At 43.7% G+C, this 20183-nt stretch overlaps 1 protein-coding gene and 2 non-coding genes across 4 annotated transcripts; all 3 read right to left on the bottom strand.

Moving 5' to 3' along the window:
• Nucleotides 1-18: 18 nt before the first annotated feature.
• On the bottom strand, nucleotides 19-20157 carry LOC106564624 (protein RRP5 homolog). Of its 2 annotated transcripts, none has more exons than XM_045691167.2 (35): nucleotides 20038-20157; nucleotides 18963-19092; nucleotides 18620-18757; nucleotides 18195-18359; nucleotides 17081-17242; nucleotides 16652-16772; nucleotides 16161-16336; nucleotides 15766-15873; nucleotides 15280-15486; nucleotides 14734-14858; nucleotides 14177-14240; nucleotides 13757-13903; nucleotides 12650-12901; nucleotides 12071-12196; nucleotides 11679-11873; nucleotides 11240-11413; nucleotides 10734-10947; nucleotides 10380-10532; nucleotides 9953-10062; nucleotides 9158-9651; nucleotides 8955-9017; nucleotides 8767-8863; nucleotides 8570-8659; nucleotides 8271-8376; nucleotides 7643-7820; nucleotides 7411-7467; nucleotides 7051-7173; nucleotides 6609-6731; nucleotides 6159-6327; nucleotides 5426-5695; nucleotides 4899-5149; nucleotides 3098-3266; nucleotides 2774-2927; nucleotides 2252-2417; nucleotides 19-612 (listed from the first exon to the last, which is right to left on the bottom strand). In XM_045691167.2, the coding sequence occupies exons 2-35, from the start codon at nucleotides 19068-19070 to the stop codon at nucleotides 441-443; spliced, it is 5427 nt and encodes a 1808-aa protein (XP_045547123.2). In that variant the 5' UTR covers nucleotides 19071-19092; nucleotides 20038-20157; the 3' UTR covers nucleotides 19-440. The 2 variants fall into 2 exon arrangements, with proteins under 2 accessions (XP_045547123.2, XP_045547124.2); XM_045691168.2 differs by having other exon boundaries at nucleotides 20084-20103.
• On the bottom strand, nucleotides 4612-4852 carry LOC123725793 (small nucleolar RNA SNORA53). Its single transcript, XR_006758306.1, has one exon. It is a non-coding gene; the product is annotated as a small nucleolar RNA SNORA53 (small nucleolar RNA).
• Nucleotides 16863-17010, bottom strand: LOC123725774 (small nucleolar RNA SNORD15). Its single transcript, XR_006758288.1, has one exon. It is a non-coding gene; the product is annotated as a small nucleolar RNA SNORD15 (small nucleolar RNA).
• Nucleotides 20158-20183: the final 26 nt, after the last annotated feature.

The raw sequence follows: 20183 nt of genomic DNA on the forward strand, positions 1-20183 counted from the left end.
TGGTATACAAGACATCAGTTTAGGTTATTTAGTATCATTTATTTGATTACAAAATGATGGTCAGCATGATTTTTCATCCATCCATACACAAAAGTCCATTTAGTTTAATGATGGTATTAAAACGACCAGGTAGAATGACCTCCCACATTTCCAAGTCCATATCATGTGTGACATGTCACCATTTGAAAGCTTTCAAGCGATTAACAAATGTCTTCTCTGAATATCCAACAACAGGGTGTGTATCTATGTGGCTACATATCTCTCTCTGTGTGTGTGTGTGTGTGTGTGTGTGTGTGTGTGTGTGTGTGTGTGTCGAGGCTGTTATGACACTCCGGTCAGGCTTCCCTTGAGCTCTTTGTCAGTTTGCTTCTTTTCCCAGTTGCACAACAGCTGTTGGAAAATCCCCAAAACATGACGTGTGTGTGTGTGTGTGTGTGTCTCTATCTGGCGGCCTCGGTCCCTTTAGACTCCACGTACTCCAGAGCCTTCTCCTTGACAGCCTGGATGCTCTCTGGCGTGCCGTTCTTCTTCTCATACTCCAGGTAACGCTTGAAGAAGAACTTGATCCTCTTCACCGCCACACTCAGGTGGATCACACGGTCAAACACAGCCCTGAACACAGGAAACAGGATGTTAGACCAGGTCACATGACAGGAAACACCTTGCTACCAATGACAGTGCATTCGGAAATTATACAGACCCCTTGACCTTTTCCACATTTTGATACGTTACAGCGTCATTCTAAAATGAAATAAAAATCCCTCAATCTACACACAATACCCCATAATGACAATGTTTGCAAATTTATCAAATAAAAAAATGAAATATCACATTTACATAAGAATTCAGACTCTTTACTCAGTACTTTGTTGAAGCATCTTTGGCAGCGATTACAGCCTCGAGTCTTCTTGGGTATGACGCTACAAGCTTGGCACACCTTTATTTGTGGAGTTTCTCACATTCTTCTTTGAAGATCCTCTCAAGCTCTGTCAGGTTGAATGGGGAGCATTGCTTCATAGCTATTTTCAGGTCTCTCCAGAGATGTTCGATCGGGCCCAAGTCCGGGCTCTGGCTGGGCTATTCAAGGACATTCAGAGACTTGTCCCAAAGCTAATCCTGCGGTGTCTTGGCTGTGTGTTTAGGGTCGTTGTCCTGTTGGAAGGGGAACCTTTGCCCAAGCCTGAGCAGGTTTTCATCAAGGAGCTCTCTGTACTTTGCTCTGTTCATCTTTCCCTTGATCCTGACTAGTCTCCCAGTCCCTGCCGCTGAAAAACCCTCCCCACAGCATGATGCTGACACCACCATGCTTCACCGTAGGGATGGTGCCAGGTTTCCTCCAGACATCTCACTTGGCATTCAGGCCAAAGAGTTCAGTCTTGGTTTCATCAGACCAGAGAATCTTGTTTCTCATGGTCTGAGAATCATTTAAGTGCCTTTAGGCAAACTCCAAGCGGGCTGTCATATGTGCCTTCTACCTTCAATGCTGCAGAAATGTTTTGGTACCCTTCTCCAGATCTGTGACTCGACACAATCCTGTCTCGGAGCTCTACGGACAATTCCTTCGACCTCATGGCTTGCTTCTTGCTCTGATATGCACTGTTAACTGTGGGACCTTATATATACACAGGTGTGTGCCTTTCCAAATCATGTCCAATCAATTGAATTTACCACAGGTGGACTCCAATTAAGTTGTATAAACATCTCAAGGATGACCAATGGAAACAGGATGCCCCTGAGCACAATTTCAAGTGTCATAGCAAAGGATCTGAATACTTATGTAAATAAGGTATCTGTTTTTTAGTTTGAATAAATGTGCAAATGCTTTTCCAAAAACCTGTTTTCGCTTTGTCATTATGGGGTGTGCAGATTAATCCATTTTAGAATAAGGCTGTAACGTAACAAAATGTGGAAAAAGTCAAGTGGTCTGAATACCTTCCAAATGCACCGTATATGGTAGTTAGCATATGCCCTCAATAACACCTAAATTCATGACTAGTTATGTTACAAAATTCTAATTAATGAATACAAGTTTGTCAGTTGAGGAAGAACTTACATGTACATATTTCCTAGACTAAAGTTGATCATATTTCATATTCAAATATGACATGTTTTCATGAATGAAATATTACCGGGTTAGCCTGGTCCCGGGTTAGCCTGGTCACTGTCATGCCAAACAGACCTGGGATCAGGCTATTCCAACGTCATTTCGTAAACAAAACAAAACCAGTGAGGTGCCGTCGGGCTCACTCACCGCACTTCCTTCTGGGAGCCGTGTTTGACCATGAGGTCTATGAAGACGGACCACAGGTCGGTGCGTTTGGGGTAGCTGGTCAGGATCTTGTCCAACATGGTCTTTCCTCGCTCTACGTCTCCGTAGCGGAACTCCAGCTGGGCAAACTTCGCTATCAGATCCACATCTGATGAAGAGGAGGACGACGGAGAAGGTGGATGGTTAACATGGAGATACTGGTTGGAAGGTGTTAGTACTTTTTTGTCATAGAGTCAAAAAGCTACTAACTAAGAGCTGTCAACCTGGAAAAATGACTTGGTGAGTAGATCTGTTGAAAGATAAACGGACTGAGTGGATTCAGGACAGGAAAGATTGGCGTAAGCAATACAGCCAAGATTCCACAAGATGGCGCTATTGCCATCTTGTTTATATCAATCCAACCCAGTGTCCAATAGGAGCTAGAGGTCGAATAGAGAATGTGTTGAGGTATGGGGCCTCCCAAAAGGTGTGTATGAGTCCTAAAGGTAATAACAGGGGCCTTACTGTCTTTGTTAGGCAGGCTCTTGATGGCTCTCTGTAGCAGGGCGCTGGCCGCGTCACTCTGACCCTGCTGAAGCAGGAAGGTCCCGTAGCTCAGCCACACAGCCTTCTCCTGACGGAACCTCTTCACCATGGTCTTGTACAGACCTTCCGCCTCCTACACACCATTCAACAGAAGAAACCTTACAAGCTCAGAAAGAAACTCCCAATACAACATCTAATGTGCTCTAATACGGCACAAGTAAATACGTGAAGTATAATCACTTTTTGTCATTGAGGAATGTTAGCCGTTTTAATGAATGGTTGTGAGCCCTGGCAGTAAGCTACCTTAGTCTTCTGACACTTGGCGTAGATGTCAGCCAGCTGCTGGTAGACGGGCATGGGTTCACAATACTGCACGGCTCGCTCAAACACCTTCTGAAGACTCTCCTCTGTCCCATACAGGTTCTCAAGGTTCAACAGAGCCACCCACACATTCAGCTTCTCCTGCTCTTCTCTGCGGGAGAATACACGCGTGTTATAGAATACATACGTTATACACCCTTTCCTTCTTTCTCTTTCACTCTTTTTTTTTGTGATACGTTTTTGTAAGAATTATTTGATGACAGACAGGATACAGACATTACACACAATCAACACTAGGGCTTTTAAATAATTTTTTTTAAGGCAGTATGACGGCATTTTATGTTTTTGAATCATAAATGTTGTAAATTTGCTTTATGAGTAGTGCGTGACCCTAGGGTGGCAACACATTCTAAGTGATTTCAATGGGTCTTTCTACATTCTGATTGTTGAATACAGTTCAATTCAACCAAAAATGTTTTTCTACATTTTCATACGTTTCTGCATTTCCTGCACTAATTTGAGCTCATTTCCATACTGCCACGTAGGGCTGCACAATACGGGCAAACAATCTAGGCCTTATTTTTAACCAAATGTTGCAACTGCGATTTGACTCGCAATTCAGAGAAAAACACTTGGGTGAACTGTTGGAATCATGGAAATAGATTGATTATTCTAATTCTATAGTTAGAATATAATAGTGGGCACTTTGAATAGTGTTGTTTGACATGAAGTAAAATGCCAGGGAGGAGTTATTGTGACAGGGTAGGAACCAAAGTGTTGACAAGTGTCTCCTTGGGGACCCTATAATCTTTGGCTACATTGAATGTTTTCTTTTAGCAACTTAATTTAGCTAACAAATTCATGCTTTGCGTATTCCTCTCTGATTTAGAAGATACTGCTGATACAAGTATTATCAGGCTGTATAGCTGATGACGTTTGCTCTGACTCAGTACATTTATTAGCTAGTGAGCCAGCTAACTAGGGATTAGCATTAGCGGCAAATAAGATTAAGGCCCAATTTTCTAAGGAAAGACAAACTAGCTGTTTGCAGATGTAAGAAACACAAACTAATAGTGTAATTATAGAACACTAGTGGATTTATATTAAGAAGCAAAGTGAAAACAGCATCGTTGTCATCAACATTGTTGCATGTGCTGCATTGACCATGCAGACTGAACACAAGAGTCTCATGGTCGAGGAACAACAAATGCGTTCCTTTAGTGACAGGGGGCGGGGCTAGGTCTGTGGAGAAGGGCATGGAGAGAGAGCAGAGAGATGACCCAAGTAGCGAAGTAAACTAGAAAAATGGACGTTACACACAGCGTATCCCATTTAACAAACCAAACATTCAAATACCGTTTTAGAAGGTCAAGTAAAAAAACCTAACCGGTCCATGCATCAATACCGGTACATCATAAAATACGGTATACTGCCCAGCCCTAATCAACACATTCATATCCCCCCATGCCAACCCACCCACCCGCTTTCTTCTTCGTGTTGTCCGGCCCCCAGCCTAGCTGCGCTGGTAGAATCCCCCCAGTAGGACTGAGGGTTGCCAGAGCAACAGTGGGGCTGGGCGGGGCAGGTAGACTGCTCTCACACACCAATGACTCAAGCACCTCCAACTGTACAGCCAGAAAGCTGCTGAGGGCCTCCAGGCTGGAGTTGCAGCACTCAGAGAGCGACGACAGCACCAGCATAGGAGATCCCTCCAGAGGTGGATCTAAGGAGCGTGTTATGAACACACACACACACACACACCTGTCCCCACCCCACCACTAACCTGAAGGAGATAGTCTTCAGAGCCCTCTCGGCCACCGCTCTAGCCTGTTCTATCTGTGTGGCCTGCAGGTGGAAGGCCATGAACTGCAGCCAGAGCAGAGAGCTGTCAGGGGAGCTGAGTAGCAGGCGCTCAAAGCTAGCCGCCGTCTGGGGTCGCAGGCCTGGGTCCATCAGCTCTGTCTCCAGCTTGGTCAGGGCCTTCTCAGCCTCCCGCTTCTCCACCTCCTGCTTATGGCGAGACTTCTTCTGGGGCTGGGTGGACGAGGGGGATGAAAGCAAGGAAAGAAGAAGAAAGAAAGGATTTAGGGGAGAGTGGCAGTTAAAGAGAGGAAGGAAAGAGAGAGATAGGTCATAAGACAACACCAGTACCATAAATAATCCAAGAGGAGAGGTCAAACGTACACCTCCGTGAACATTTTGGAGGCTGTACAGCCATTCTGACCCTCATAGCAAATGCAACGCAAACATTCCTTTACTAAGTGATTTCCTAAGTGCCACTCGTAGTACAACCCCAGCATTACGCCTTACCTTAGTGTTCACCTCGTCATCCTCCCCGTCGCTGGAGTCCTCTCCCCCCAGGGCAGCGGATGCTGGCTTCAGGGCGCTCAGCGCTGCATCCCAGGAGAACCCTCCGGTCACCTGTAGTCTGGCCGGCTGCACTGGGACGGGCTTCTCCACCTCCGCAGGTTCCAACTTCTTTTCCTCCTCTACCTCTTCTTCTCTGAAGTAGACCTCCACTCCGCTGTCGCTGTCCTCCCCTTTCCCCTTCTTCTTCTTTGAAACTTTCTCCGCTGTTTCCTGCGTTAAGACAGAAGATAAGTGATTATATGGATTAGACATTCCAGTCCCCAGTCAAACTGCTAGGGCGATACAAGTTATACAGTGATCAGTGCTTCCTGTATTCTGTGTAGTAGTATCAGTGACATCATGGAAGAGGACAGGTTTCTTTTTAAAATAGCTTATTATCTAAATTGTATTACATGTATAATTTTTTTTGATAAAAAGCACTCACACATCTCAGTTATCTTGTTGCAAATGTCATATCCTTTTGTTTATTCAAACTAAAAAGGATTAGCTTGTATTTCACCCTCAGTGGGGTCACTAGAAAGCAGAAACATCCGGTTTTCAGGGATACAGCATCTCCAACGTAGCTTCCTTTTCCTCTGAAAACAGGATGTGGTGACCCCGCTCAGGCATTTTTTTTGTTTAGGCCTGCTACGTTAGATGACCTTGTATTAAGAAAAGAGGGACAAATAGACACCTGCTTGCTCTCCGACTCTGTGCGTTTCCTCTTCTTGGTGGTGTCACGCTTCTCCTTGGCGTCTCCTGTCAGGCGCAGGTGCAGCCCCAGGGATTCTGGGAGCACGTCTGGTTTCCCAGTGTCCTCTTGGAGCAGAGACAGATCCACCAGCCCTTTTTCTTTGTCGATGCTGAGAGGAACAACACATTCGTGTTAAAAACCAAAATGTAGAAAACTAAAAACTCCTACACATTGGTGCTCTTGTTTGCTCCATAATAACCCTGTGGGTCACAAACATGTTCAATAAAACAAATAAATCTAGATATTACCCCAAAATATGAGTAACAACTTCCTTGTTTTATGGAACACCCCTATTCAAGAATGAGATGGTCAGGAAGGGCTGACCTATTCCCCTAGCAGTGGTGGTGCGGTTGTACCAAATTATTGTAGGGGGGGGGGGGGGGGTCTTACCTGAGGATCTTGGTGGTGAGCAGTGTGGACTGTGGTACTTTCTTGGCATAGTCTTGGTGGCTAGCCACAAAGTACTTAGTGGCCTTCTGGAACTGGGCTCTGCCATTTATGGACCTAGACAAACTGTCAAAAACAATAAAAGGCAACATTTTCAATTAGCTATATTACCATAGCAACAGCTTTTCTACGTTGGGTTTTCATAATCATAATTGATCTTCGGGAAAAAGCTGCATGATCATTTCATATCTTCCCAGACCATTGTACATGTATACTAAAGGGACTGTGAATCTGAGATATATTGTCTAAGTATAATACAGAAGTAATGAACACCTTACATGTATTTTTCATTCATAGTTTCATATCTTTCCAGGACATTGTAAAGGTTTGTCATTTTTTTTAATAAAAGGGCTGGTTTCTATAAAGGGATAATGGACTGAGTTACCTAACAAAGACTCCCTGTGCATTGACAGTCCTCACATAGCCTCTGACGATCTGCCCCTCTGACAGGTCTTCCAGAGACACAATCTCTGGGTCCTTTACTACTGAGGCCTTCCCTGGGTTCGTCCTGAAAGATCATTCAAATGATTCATTTAGAAAATGCCCTTTTCCACTGCTCAAAGCGCCAAACATAGATATATGATGATAGTTAGAATGGACCAGTAGAATAGAGGAGAATAATGAAGAGAGAGACATGTATAGGGTTGAATAGGGTGTCGTTATTGCGTTGGGAGTCATTTCCTAATACACTTGAACTCTTTAATTCACTTTGTCCATGAAAACCAAGTCAGAGAGGGAATCATACCTCGAAGGGCGGAGGGACAGCTGCCATTTGCTCTTCGCCTCTCCTACAATGCAGCACCTAGAGAGAGAGCACAAAAACATGAACACATTACTTAGTATAACCTTGAAATAACTTGAATTACATAAATAAAAGACCAGCTTTAGAGAGTTAACACTCCAAAACCATTTTAACTTGACTAACTTTTAGACTGGTCCAGTTAGCCTTTAACCCAGGTTTAAAGTGTGCCACTGACCTGACCAGCTGGTCCTTGCTGTACCGCTCCAGAGGTTTTGGCTTATATTTGTCGGCCAGGTCCTCCAGGGCAACCGTTCCCATGGCGCTGAATGGCAGCTTCACCAGCAGACCCAGGTTTGGATCTAGCTTCTGCACCAACCCCATGATTACATGGCCCTTCTCCAACTTGTGTACACCTGACAGTGATTGACAACCAACATTACGAGTGAGTAAATGCAACTATAACACAGCGAGAGAGCTGTATATGGTGAGGTGACCTGTCTGTATATGGTGAGGTGACCTGTCTGTATATGGTGAGGTGACCTGTCTGTATATGGTGAGGTGACCTGTCTGTATATGGTGAGGTGACCTGTCAGTATATGGTGAGGTGACCTGTCAGTATATGGTGAGGTGACCTGTCTGTATATGGTGAGGTGACCTGTCTGTATTGATGGTTCCAAGTTTAAAAGTTGGTTATACGTTGATATTTCTGTATTGGTGGTTAGAAGGGCCTATTTTCAATGTACTGATGTTTAGAAGGTTCTATGTAATATTCAATGTACTATTGATGGTTGGAAGGGTCTTATATTCACTGTATTGACGGTTAGAAGAGGGTTGTGTTTCTTGTATTTATTTTGTGTTCTTACCATTGAGAGACAATGAGAGGCGTGAGGGCTTGGAGGAGCTGACGGTCACCACCTTAGCACTGACCGCCTGGCCCAGCTTGAACAGCTTCTCTGGGTGTTTGGCATGCTGAATAATACAAATTTAAAAAAGGATTTCAGTGAACCTATTAGGGTGAACACAGATCCATACAGTATAAGGGACATCTGAGGGATGACACCATCTTCATTTTACAGTTTTACAAAAATGTCTTGAGGTCTTTGAGGGAATTTTCCATAGAAGGAATGAGAAAGACATTGAGTTAAGTGTATATAAAACATACTTTAGGGTCAGAGGTCATGGCCAGCTGTTCAACAGTTCCAGTTACTGAGGGACCAGTAGTCACTTCCAGACACTTCCTCTTTGGAAAGTACTGAGGAAGAAATACACATTTAACACAACTAGTACTACTACTAAACATGTTTCACACATTCTGTATAACAAGTTACTTAACTTCAATTTACTTTTGTTCAAACTCACCTTTGACACAAAGCAAATGACGTCGTCTCCGACCTGATAACGCTTCAGCTTCTCTTTGGTCTTGACAGGCTTAATATCTGCGTCTTCTTTCAGTTTACTGTGACCAGAGAGGGAAAGATGATCTAACAAGAAACCAAAAAGGCACTATAATAACAGAGTATGTTTTTCTAAATGTTCAGAACATTTACCTGGGAAGAAGTGTGAGTTCAGGCATGGAGTAAGTGAAGTTGGGATGGGAGATCGGCAAGAACCTAAAAAAAAAGAAAAGACATATTTGCAACTCTAAAATAATGCTAATATTTCAAACAGAATACCTGTAATTCAGAAATATCCTTCAAATGATCGAACAAAATGTGGCTACTTAAATCTGTTGCTATATTGTTATCCTTACCTGTGACTGTTGCCCTCCCGTCCTCCGATGACCCGGGCTGTGACCTCACTTCCTATCTTGAGGAGGGACGTGGGGAACGTTCCCACGCACACCACTTCCTGTATCTCGGACACGTGCACGCACCCCGTGCTCCCGTCCTCTAGCGTCACCAGCACACACGTAGGCTTCACTTTCTTCACCTTCCCTTTGACCACGTCGCCGTAGCGATACGTGCCCTTCGACCCCTTGGAGGCGGAGATGAATCTCTTGCGTTCGGGCGGGGCGAGTTCCCAGGACACTAGGGGGAGCCCTTCTAGTTCCTCGCAGCTGGATTTGGTGACGGTGATCGTCAGGGTTTTACCGACAGTCAGCTTCTCAGAGTCGAAGCGGAACGTTTCGTTGAGGTGATTGGTGGTTTGGATGACCGTCAGTTGGGCCGTGTCGCCCAATGAGATGACGGCAAAGTCGCGGTCGGCGTGATGCACAGTGGCAGTGTGTGTGGACCCTGCCAACACCTATAAGGACACAGGTTATGAACTATCAATATTTTAAGGCTTTTCAAAGTGGAAAAGATTGTTTAGTCCATAAGGGTGCAGGGAATTTCACCTTGAGGGATAATACAGATCTATTGCATTTAATGTTTTCAAAAAATGTTTTACCAAACTAACCACATTATCCACTATTGACTTTTCAGCCACCCAACCACTCTTAAAGAAGCTTCACGTAGTCACAAACGATACTAGCAATAGTAAGGCAGTGTTCCAAACGCACTATATAGGAACTAGGGTGTCACTTGCGATGCAGCCTTGTACTCACCGCTTGCCTCTTGCCGGTCAGTTTAGTCAAGAGGGACACGTAGACTTGAGAGGTCACGAGGTCAACGTGGAGGATTACCGGCATGCACTTCTGCCCCGTCGCCAACTTACCTGAAACATTACACACATTTAGTTTACATTATAACTATGATGTAACAGTCAAAACATTCCCCATGTGTCACACTCAAAAGATTCCTCATGTGTCTGGTAGAAGGGTAAACAAAGCTCTATTATTGGGTTCATCGCGATGACTAAGGTGTAACAGTCAAAAGATTCCCCATATTATGTCTGGTAGAAGTTCCACTAGGTACAGGGTCAATTCCACGTAAATTCAGTCAATGCACGAGTTACAATTGTAATTTCAATTCACTTCCTGAATTGAAAGGGGATTGAGCCCAACCCTGATTGGACACATAGTGAATACTCACCCGGCGCATTGTCCTTGGTGGCCAGTACGGTGGCTGCGCTGAGTTCGTCTGACTTGAAGGTGACACTCCCATCCTCCCTCACCTCGTCTACGCTCATCTTCATCTTCTGGCCTATGGTCACCGCAGACAGCTGCGTGAGTAAGTCAGAGTCACCTGTCAGAGCCAGAGGGAGGAGAGAGGAGGAACAAGAGAAAAGAGAGAGTTAAAGCTAACTCTTAGCATAATCATTTTGATCAATTGAAATTTATTGGAACAGCACTTTTGAACCTACTAGGAAAAGGGAACTTAGCAAACGTAAGAAAACGAATAGTTCCTAAAACAGTTGACAACAACGTTACAACTCAACACACGTACCTCTGCTGGCCATCATCTCCATCACGGCCTTCCTCTCCTGCAGGCCTCGGATCAGCCTGGCCTGGCCGTCTCTCTTGGGGGAGATGACCTCTGACACCTTGAGACTGACCAGGAACCTGTGCTTCTCCTCGTCCAAGTTGGTCACCTTGGCAACCACTGTATGGCCCAGCTGGAAGTGAGCCGCCGTGTCGCTGACGAACTTCTCACTCATGGCCTAGAGGAGAAAGAGTACGTCAATATAAATGACTCTATACTAATGGCTTTTAGACAATGTTATTGATGATTTGAAGGAGAAAGGAGGGGTGAGCTGCATAAATTCTACAAAGAGACGAACCCTACTAACTCCCATTGACCCCTACTAACTCCCATTGACCCCAACTAACTCCCATTGACCCCAACTAACTCCCATTGACCCCTACTAACTCTTAGTACATTCCAATCTACTCCCACTAACTCCAATTAACTGTGGCTAACTGCCACTAGTAACTCCTTCCCTACTAACTCACCGCTTTAGGGGCCAGGCCAACCAGGCCATAGGGGAACTCCACAAACACTCCGTAGGGCATGATGTTCTTGACCCAGCCAATCAGCTGCACCCCAACTGTGATGTCAGAGAACTCCTTAGCCACCACACCCCCCTCCTCCAGGAATGACTTCACAGTGGGCTTTTTAGTCAGGGTCTTGAGACAGGCAGGGTTAAGGGAAAGGTACTGTGTAGTCGTACTACAGTAAAATGCGGTTACGATGTCCTTTAGTACGAGGTAATTTTTTCCTTGGTATAGCCACTACATTCTAAACACAACCACGACAGCCAACCGCAATGGTGAGACGAATACAACATTCAGCCACGTTGATGAGCGTTCTGTTATGTTTTGGGCTATGTGTCTGAAATCAATGTGTGAAGGTAAGTGAGCGATCTGAAGTTTAAAAGTATGAAAAGGATACAATATTCGGTTTCTTCTTGCTGAGGCAGACAACGTTGGAGATGATATCACCCTCTTGCAGCCCCTCCCACAGCAGCTGGCAGTTGGACACGTGGTCGGAGAGGTGCATCATGGGTAGAAAGGCGATGGTCTCCTCTGGCAGAATGGACACCTCTAGACCGGTAAGGACTTTACTCACCACCTTAACCTCCACTTTCTAAAACAATAAAAAGACAAAAAACAGAATGCAAAGATCAGTTTAGACTCCAAGCCAACAATGGAGATTAACCTAACACATTCAACAACTGCATAGAACATGCAACTATATAAAAGAGAGACCGTCTTTTTTTTTTACAAATTCAGAAATGATTATATGTGTTAACAATATGAAAGGATGTGCTGCCATTTTCTTACCTTCCCAACCTCAAAGTCAAACGTGGGTTTAGGCGATGCCTCGGTGTCTCCTCCTGCCACTGCCTTGAAGGAAAGAAGGAGCTTCTCCTTCTCCACGTCACAGTTCAGCACTTTAGCCTTCACCACCTGAATAGAACAGAGAACCAAGGTTGCCATTAAGACTACGTTTAGAAAGGCAGCCCAATTCGGATTTTTTCCCCCCACTAATTGGTATTTTAACAATTAACATCAGACCTTTTTTCACATCAGATCTTTTTCAGATGTGATTGGTCAAAAGACCAATTAGTGAAAAAGAGATCAGAATTGGGCTGTCTGTCTAAACTAAGACTTCCCTGTTTTGATACAGAAGTTTAAAACGGAACCTTTTCTGACACCGGCAAGACAAACGGGTGGAAGAACTTCAGTTAAAGTGACTGTTTTATGTCTCAAAGTTCAATAACTATCAGTAGGCTACTTCAAGGTTATTCAAGAGGACAATTAGCCGATATCGCAAGTAGAACATAGAAAAACAAGATCTACAACGCATAAGAATGATCAAGATACAGAAAAGTGCCAGGCAGCCATTTTGTTTCCCCTCACCTGTCCGACGTAGAACATGTTCTCAGGAACTATCACCGGCTCCGTGCTGAGCTCGTTGGGGGGCACCAGCCCCTTGACTTCACCGTAGAAACAGACGATGCAGCCAAAGTCCTTGACACAGACGATGAACCCGTGGGAGACGCGACCGCGGCGGGCATCTTTGTAAGTCAGGAACAGGGGGAGGGAGGAATCTACCAGGGCCCTCTTCCTGGTTAGGGTCAGCTTCTTCTCCTGTGGGTCCACCGACAACACCTGAGACAGAGGGATGGAGGGAAACCGTTTTAAACGAAGAGATTAAACAGCAAACCAGACAAGCAAGCACAGAGTACGTTAAAACCTCTTGAGGGATCTCTACAGATCGGTGTTCCACCCGCGGGACGGTCGAGCTAATGTGCGCTAATGCGATTAGTATGAGGTTGTAAGTAACAAGACAATTTCCCAGGACATAGACATATCTGATATTGGCAGAAAGCTTAAATTCTTGTTAATCTAACTGCACAATTTACAGTAGCTATTACAGAAAGAATACCATACTATTGTTGAGGAGAGTGCACAGCTATGAACTTTAAAAGTTATTAATAAACTAATTAGGCACATTTGGGCAGTATTGACAAGATTTTGAACAGAAATACAATGGTTCATTGGATCAATCTAAAACTTTGCACATATACTGCTGCTACCTAGTGGCCAAAATCTAAATTGCGCCTGGGCTGGAATAATACATTATGGCCTTTCTCTTGCACTTCAAAGACGATGGAACAAAAAAAGATCTGATGTGTTATACTCGCCTTCATTAATTTCACATTTTCAAAAACTTCAAAGAGTTTCCTTTCAAATGGTATCAAGAATATGCATATCCTTGCTTCAGGTCCTGAGCTCCAGGCAGTTAGATTTGGATATGTTATTTTAGGTGAAAATTGAAAAAAAAGGGTCAGATCCTTATAAGACACTTTTCCCATCTACTTATTAGGTAGATTAACCTACACCTAATATTTGCTAAAGAGAATTATGAGTAGGTGTTTATTTCAACAATGTTTGGTTCCCCAAGGTTAAAGGTCACCACAGTTGACCCTTTCTAAAGGTGAGAGGTTACACTGTACTACTGACCCGGCACTTGATGGTCATGCCCACGGCGTACTTCTTCTCGGGGTTCTTGAGGATGATGTCAGAGAGGTGTGTCCGTGGAACCAGGCCTCTGATGTAGTCTGTCACCTTCACCATCATGCCATGGCTCTGGAGGGATGTCACCGTGCCCTGGGAGAGAGGGAGGACAAACTGGGTTAAAACACACGCCACTAGGAATGCACAATTCCCAGTTGGAAGGTTCCTGGAATCAGGAGCAAATCATCCAGAATCCCCCAACCTGAAATTCTAGAAAACCTAGGAAAGTTACCAGAATTTTGCCACCCTACACACACACACACACACACACACACACTTTAATGGGCTAACATGGTTTATTTTTTTGAAGACCTTTCAGAGGTGTTGTGCGAGAGAGAGACAAACTAAAAATATAACATATCTTACCTGAACAATCTGTCCAGGTTGAATGTCATGGTATCTTCTGAAGAATGGGGCGTTAATGATGCTCCTATAGGAGAGACCACAAGGTTACAAACTGGAACAAACATACGTCCTTTCCAAGCTGGAACAAACATACGTCCTTTCCAAGCTGGAACAAACATACGTCCTTTCCAGATGTATTGAATGGAATTGAAAACGTCACACACATTTGCAACAGGGCTTTCACGCACACACACTATTCAAAGTCGGGTTCGTGACCCCTAGTGGGGTTGCTTGGGAATTGTAGTGGGGTCACCCCAAACAGACAATTAAGAATACAGATTATTATATGGGACAATATACAAACGTTTGAGAAAGATAACTTGAAAAATACTATTTTATTGAATTAATGTATTTATTGGTTCTCCTAATTTTGATAGAAAATATTGAATTGGTTAAGTGTTGATGTAAATCATTAGGTTTGGGGTGGGGGTCGCCAGAAATTCTGGCCAAGAAAATGAAATGAAAACATTTGAATACCACTGCACTACACGATGTCCATCCACACACACCACACTTACTGACGCAGGCTGACCAGGTGCACCTGCTCCATGGGGCTGAAGTCCATGATCCTACAGGTATGTTCAGGCTTGGCCATGACACGGTTCAGGTTGAACGCTTCCCTGGGCTCCTTCATGTGGTTCCTCTGGAGACGGGAGAAACGGAGCTATGAAATCAAACCACTGCCCCTAGGCCAGTCAGAGCACATTAGTCCACTTTCACTGGGCCAGGTCAAAACAGCCATGGGTTTGAGGTTTTTCATTGTTTTTAATGTTGGTTTGTCACATGATCCAAAGGGCATGGGCTCACCATTATGTTCTCACCATAGTTGATTAACTTCCTCATCCAAAACCATCACAATATTCTCTACAACACTGTTTTTATCCTTAGCATTTTGGCAGTAGTAAGGTCCTCTAACAGGTCTACAAAGAGGGCCTTGGCTATAGTTAGTATGGTACACCAACAATATGGTCTACCAGCAATAGGAACTAACATGGACGAAGACCCGAGTTGGTACTTAAACTCCCAAGACGTAACGCAAGTATGGTCTAACAACCCGGACTCACATGTACAAACACCACAGTCTGGTCAGGCAGCTTCAGCATGGCTCCAGACAGGTGATGGAGAGCGGTCATCTTGCAGCCATGCGCCACCTCCCCTATCCTCTCAGTGGCCACCAGGTCCACGTCGCCCCCTGGCTGCAGCAGGTAGCTGCGCAGGGACAGGCCCACCAGGCGGGTGGACGGCTCCACATAAAGGACGCAGGCCTTCACCTGGGAGAGAAAGGGGTAAGAGGTCAAAAGTCAATAAAGGTCAACTGAATGTAATGTCTAAACTAGATTACAGTCATAATTGGCCAATTTGAAATTCTCACGAATTGCTTGTTTTTGTTTTGTTATTTGAGGTAGAAATATGTACAACTCTTGCATGTACGATTACTGTTGAAAAACTCACTTTCATACGATGCAAAGTCCGACATTCTATACCATTCTGTCTCATCCAACTGTGCGACAGACTGATTGGCAATAGCCTAATAGACTGTAAATTCTTACGTTGTCTCCCTCGTTGAATGTGGAGGCCTGTTCTGGTTCCAGGTGCATAAAGTCCACCAGGCCGGTGAAGGAGGAGAGGAAGTCCAGAATCAGACCGTGTAAGGTCACCTAGAACCACAGGGTCAACCACAATGAAACAGGACATCAACATATTATTGACTTCAAAAGAGACCTCTCAGATATACTAAATTGCAAGTTCTCTAGTTGCTATCAATATTACAAAAAGTTTATACGTCAAGCAACAAGAGACATTTGCCAACAATACTATGCCACGAAACGGTGTAATTGTTCATTTATAAATCATAGGTGTAAACCAACACTTCTCTGTGCTTAGACTTAGAATACTAATATGTATAAGATTGTTGTTAGAATACAAGAGTACTCAGTCAATGTACCTTTTTGATCTGGGCTTTGACCACTAGGCCAGGTAGCAGGTTGGTAAGGGTCCAGCCGTGCTCTGTGTCTGCAACGGCCTGAGCCACCGCCGTGGGGCTGATGGACAGACGGACCACACGCCCATCGTTCTTCACCTCCTCCAACAGAGAAGTCACATACTGGCCAACCTTCAGTTCTGCAACACCAGGGTTGTTGTGTTCATTAGGCATCAAACGGAAGAAAACAGACAACAGGAAGGGGCTACCGGGACTTGTCCCATAAGAAATGGTCATTAATATTTTCCGTTGCAAAACATTTTAAACTTTTTCAATTGCGAGCCACAATGAACATGACCCAGAAAAGCCACATTCAACACAGTTAATAACACATTAGTAATTTTGACGCCTACAGAGTGCATTGACGAAACGTATCAGACTTCTGGAGAAACTAACAGCGTGACATTGAATGGAATGTGTACTATATTTGATGTGAAAGGGGACTCTTTAGATACCTTTAGGACTATTAGTTTTGTCTTTGGCTGCCTGCTTGGGCAGGAAGGCCTTGGTTCCCTTGATGCCGAGGTCAACCAGGTAGCCGTGATCCTCAATACTCTCTACACAACCACTCAGGACCTGAAACAAAAACGTGACACATCAGTCTTAGCCTAAAACATGACCTCAAATCATAAACAGGATATCACAACTTTTCTTTATTTTTCTAGCTCTTCTTAGACAAATGCCTCTATGTTTTCAACTGAAGAGACACTGCTTTGGGGAACTGAAAACAGAGACACAAAATGTGACCCTGACTCAGTGACCCCCCGAGACAGACTGTGCCCCGTTCCGACTCGTCAGCGTATCGTCACTGAAGAGGAGATCACGGGCCCAGAGCCGGGTTTTTAATTTGTACTATATCATGTATACTGTAGGTGTTGACTCACCAAGCCAGCCTTCAGACAGCCAGTACTCAAGCCCTTGTTGACCGCTTTGGGGTTGATTGACAGCTGAATGCTGACCGATCCTCCTTTGGCAGTGTCCAACCTGGCTACCACACACCTGACCAGCATGCCTGGGGAGAAGAGACTGGTGAGAGAGAAGATCTCCTGGAGAGAAAGAGCAAAGTGGATCCATTATGATGTGTTGTTCACACCTCATTCGTACAGTATCAGGAATTTTCTTCTGAACTCCGTGAGGTCGGGAGCCCCCGGTGCACCAAGCAAAAAAACAATAATTAAAGCTGTGTACGTTTTTTTGAACTCAGAGCGCAGTTCTTCTAAATATGGTGTAATATGAGGATAAGACCTCTCAGGTCGTGTGTAGACTAGTCATTTAAGTTTTGGGATTCTGATCAAGGAGTTTTGATCATGCATCTACTCTACACTACATTTAAATATGTCTACCGTGTACGGATTCCCTTTCTCGCGCTATATTCAAATGTCAGTAAGCAATCTGCAAACGGTGGCATAGGCAAAGATGATAATAGCACAAGAACTTGATGGCAGTAGCAAAATACTGTAACTAGTCAACTAGCCCCTGTAGCTAGCCAGCAAGCTCGGAAAGCTAAAGGGGTTAGCATAACCATCTCTGTAACTCTAGCCAAACAAAATTGTGTTTTTCAAAATATTAGCCAGCTGGATTGCATATATGAAGCCAGCAAACTCGTTCCTCGCACACTAAGAACGCATTTCCCCCACAACAGTATAATGAAAAGATGGCTCTCGCTCCCAAAAAACAAGTTTCTAAAGACTTGCCGTTGGAATGCTGATGACGTCGCCCACTACATACGCTTTCAGTAGCCTGATTGCGTTCAGACTCAGGAGAAATCGGCACAATACGTCCCTGAGGTGATCAGCCTTATATGAACCCAATGCATCTTTTGTGTGCCTAGAACTGTCTTTTCAGTGAATATCATATTCTGATAGCAGAAGTAGCATCTATGTGTCAAGTGTAGACATGCCCTTAGAACTTATTAGACATCTCAAAAACAAGTGCATAGCCTGTAACCTATATAAGACAGAAGAATCCCCTCGGTAGGAGTTACATTAAATGTGTTACCTCTGAAGAAGCAGAGTCCAGGTGGTCACTCAGTATCTTGGTGTACGAGTCCGAGATATTGGAAATGTTCAGGTATCCCAAAAGGCCGCTGGGCAGGTTAATCGTCACCTCAAAATCTGCCACCTCCTTCACACAGCCCAGCAGTAAGGTACCCACCTTCAGGCTCTAGGGGTAAAAAAAAAAAACAGGATTGTGTTCATTAGTAATCAAACAGCAGAAATGTACTGAAACATAGAGGGACTCCCTGGACTTGTCCATAAACGCCTTTTTCCCCCTTTCCCTGTTGCACAACCTTTAAAAAAAATTGCAGCGTTGTGCCCTTATGAGCATGACCCAGGTTCAGAGCACATTCAAAGGGTGTGCAAAGGAAATGAGATGGAAGAGAAATATAAAATGTTAAAAAGTACGTTGTTGATTGAACTTACTTTTAACTGTAGGATATCTACAGAGGTTGTTGTATTGAGCTTCAGAGCCTCCTCTTTGCTCGTCTTTTGCCTCTTAGCTTTCTTCAAGGCATCCTCTTTCTGTCCCTTCCTTTTCTTGGATTCTTCTGGTTCATGTGTCTGACAGAGTCAACCACAATAGTATATTTACTGACAGACAGAATACTGTTTGAGATGCACATTTGAGCTTAGCTCTGGTCCAGGGTGTCAGTAGGTTGCACAGTTGCGAACAAATCTCTGGACCAGAGCTAATTTGAGCTAAACCACAATAAGGTTCGTTTATCACATTGATGATTGACTAGACTCGTTTTTTTTTTTTTTTTACCTCAAACAGATTGTCCACTTCTGTATGCCTTCTCACAGGTTCTGCTTTACTTTCAGTGGTCTGCTTGGCTTTACCTCCACGAGGGAAGTCCTCCTCCGTTGATGCCATGTTTGTTTACTGATTTAAAGGTCTACAGAGACAAATTACACAGTGAATGTTATCAATCAAAGAGGAAAGGGGGCGACAAGGGCTCTTTTAGAACACATGCCAGTGGTGGAAAAAGCACCCAATTTTCATACTTGAGTAAAAGTAAAAAGATACATTTAAAGAAATTGAATCAAGTAAAGGTTAGTCACCCAGTAAAATACTACTTGAGTAAAAGTCTAAAAGTATTTGGTTTTAAATGTACTTAAGTATCAAAATTAGAAGTATAAATCATTTAAAATTGCTTATATTAACCAAAATAGACGACAATGTTATTTTTGTATTAGGATAGCCATGGGCACAGTTCAACACTCAGACATAATTTACAAACGAAGCTTTTGTGTTAAGTGAGTCTGCCTGATCTGAGGCAGTAGGGATGACCAGGGATGTTCTCTTGATAAGTGCGTGAATTAGACAATTTTCCTGTCTTGCTAAGCATTCAAAATGTATTTTGTACTTTTGGGTGTCAGGGAAAATGTATGGATTAAAACGTACATTATTTTATTTAGGAATGTAGTCAAAAATATGAATACTAAAGTAATGTACAGATACCCCAAAAACATGCACATGTCAAGCAATGTATAATTGTACAGTTTCATATATCGACTATTTCGAATACACCTATGATAAAGCTTTTTATTGTGAACACTTTGGCATTGTTACATGCACATCGAGTGTATTATTTACCTTCTGCTTCAAAAAATATTTAGATAGAATCTTGATGGCTTGCTAGCTAGCTACATCCCCATTAGCACATCCCAAAACATCAGCAGCATTGCTAACGTTAGCTAGTAAGCTACAGTCCGTTAGCATGCAAGTCATACAAACCAGACAATCGGTTAAAACAAAGAAATACAACAATCAATACGTGCCAACGTTTTCCTCGATTGTACATGTTTATAAAAAGGTAACATCCACTAGCAAACACTACCTTTTTCTTTTAAATATCCAGTTCAGAAGTTAGTATGCAAGCTCACATGTGTGGATCAGAAGCACGCCATGTTTTCAAACCAGAAATGGATTTCAGTGGGCGCCCCCTAATTGTCCATTCATGTCCATCTTTCGAGTGATTGGCGT

The sequence above is a fragment of the Salmo salar genome, chromosome 12 (genome assembly GCF_965601325.2).
Source record: "Salmo salar chromosome 12, fSalSal1, whole genome shotgun sequence".
Classification (NCBI taxonomy): domain Eukaryota; kingdom Metazoa; phylum Chordata; class Actinopteri; order Salmoniformes; family Salmonidae; genus Salmo; species Salmo salar.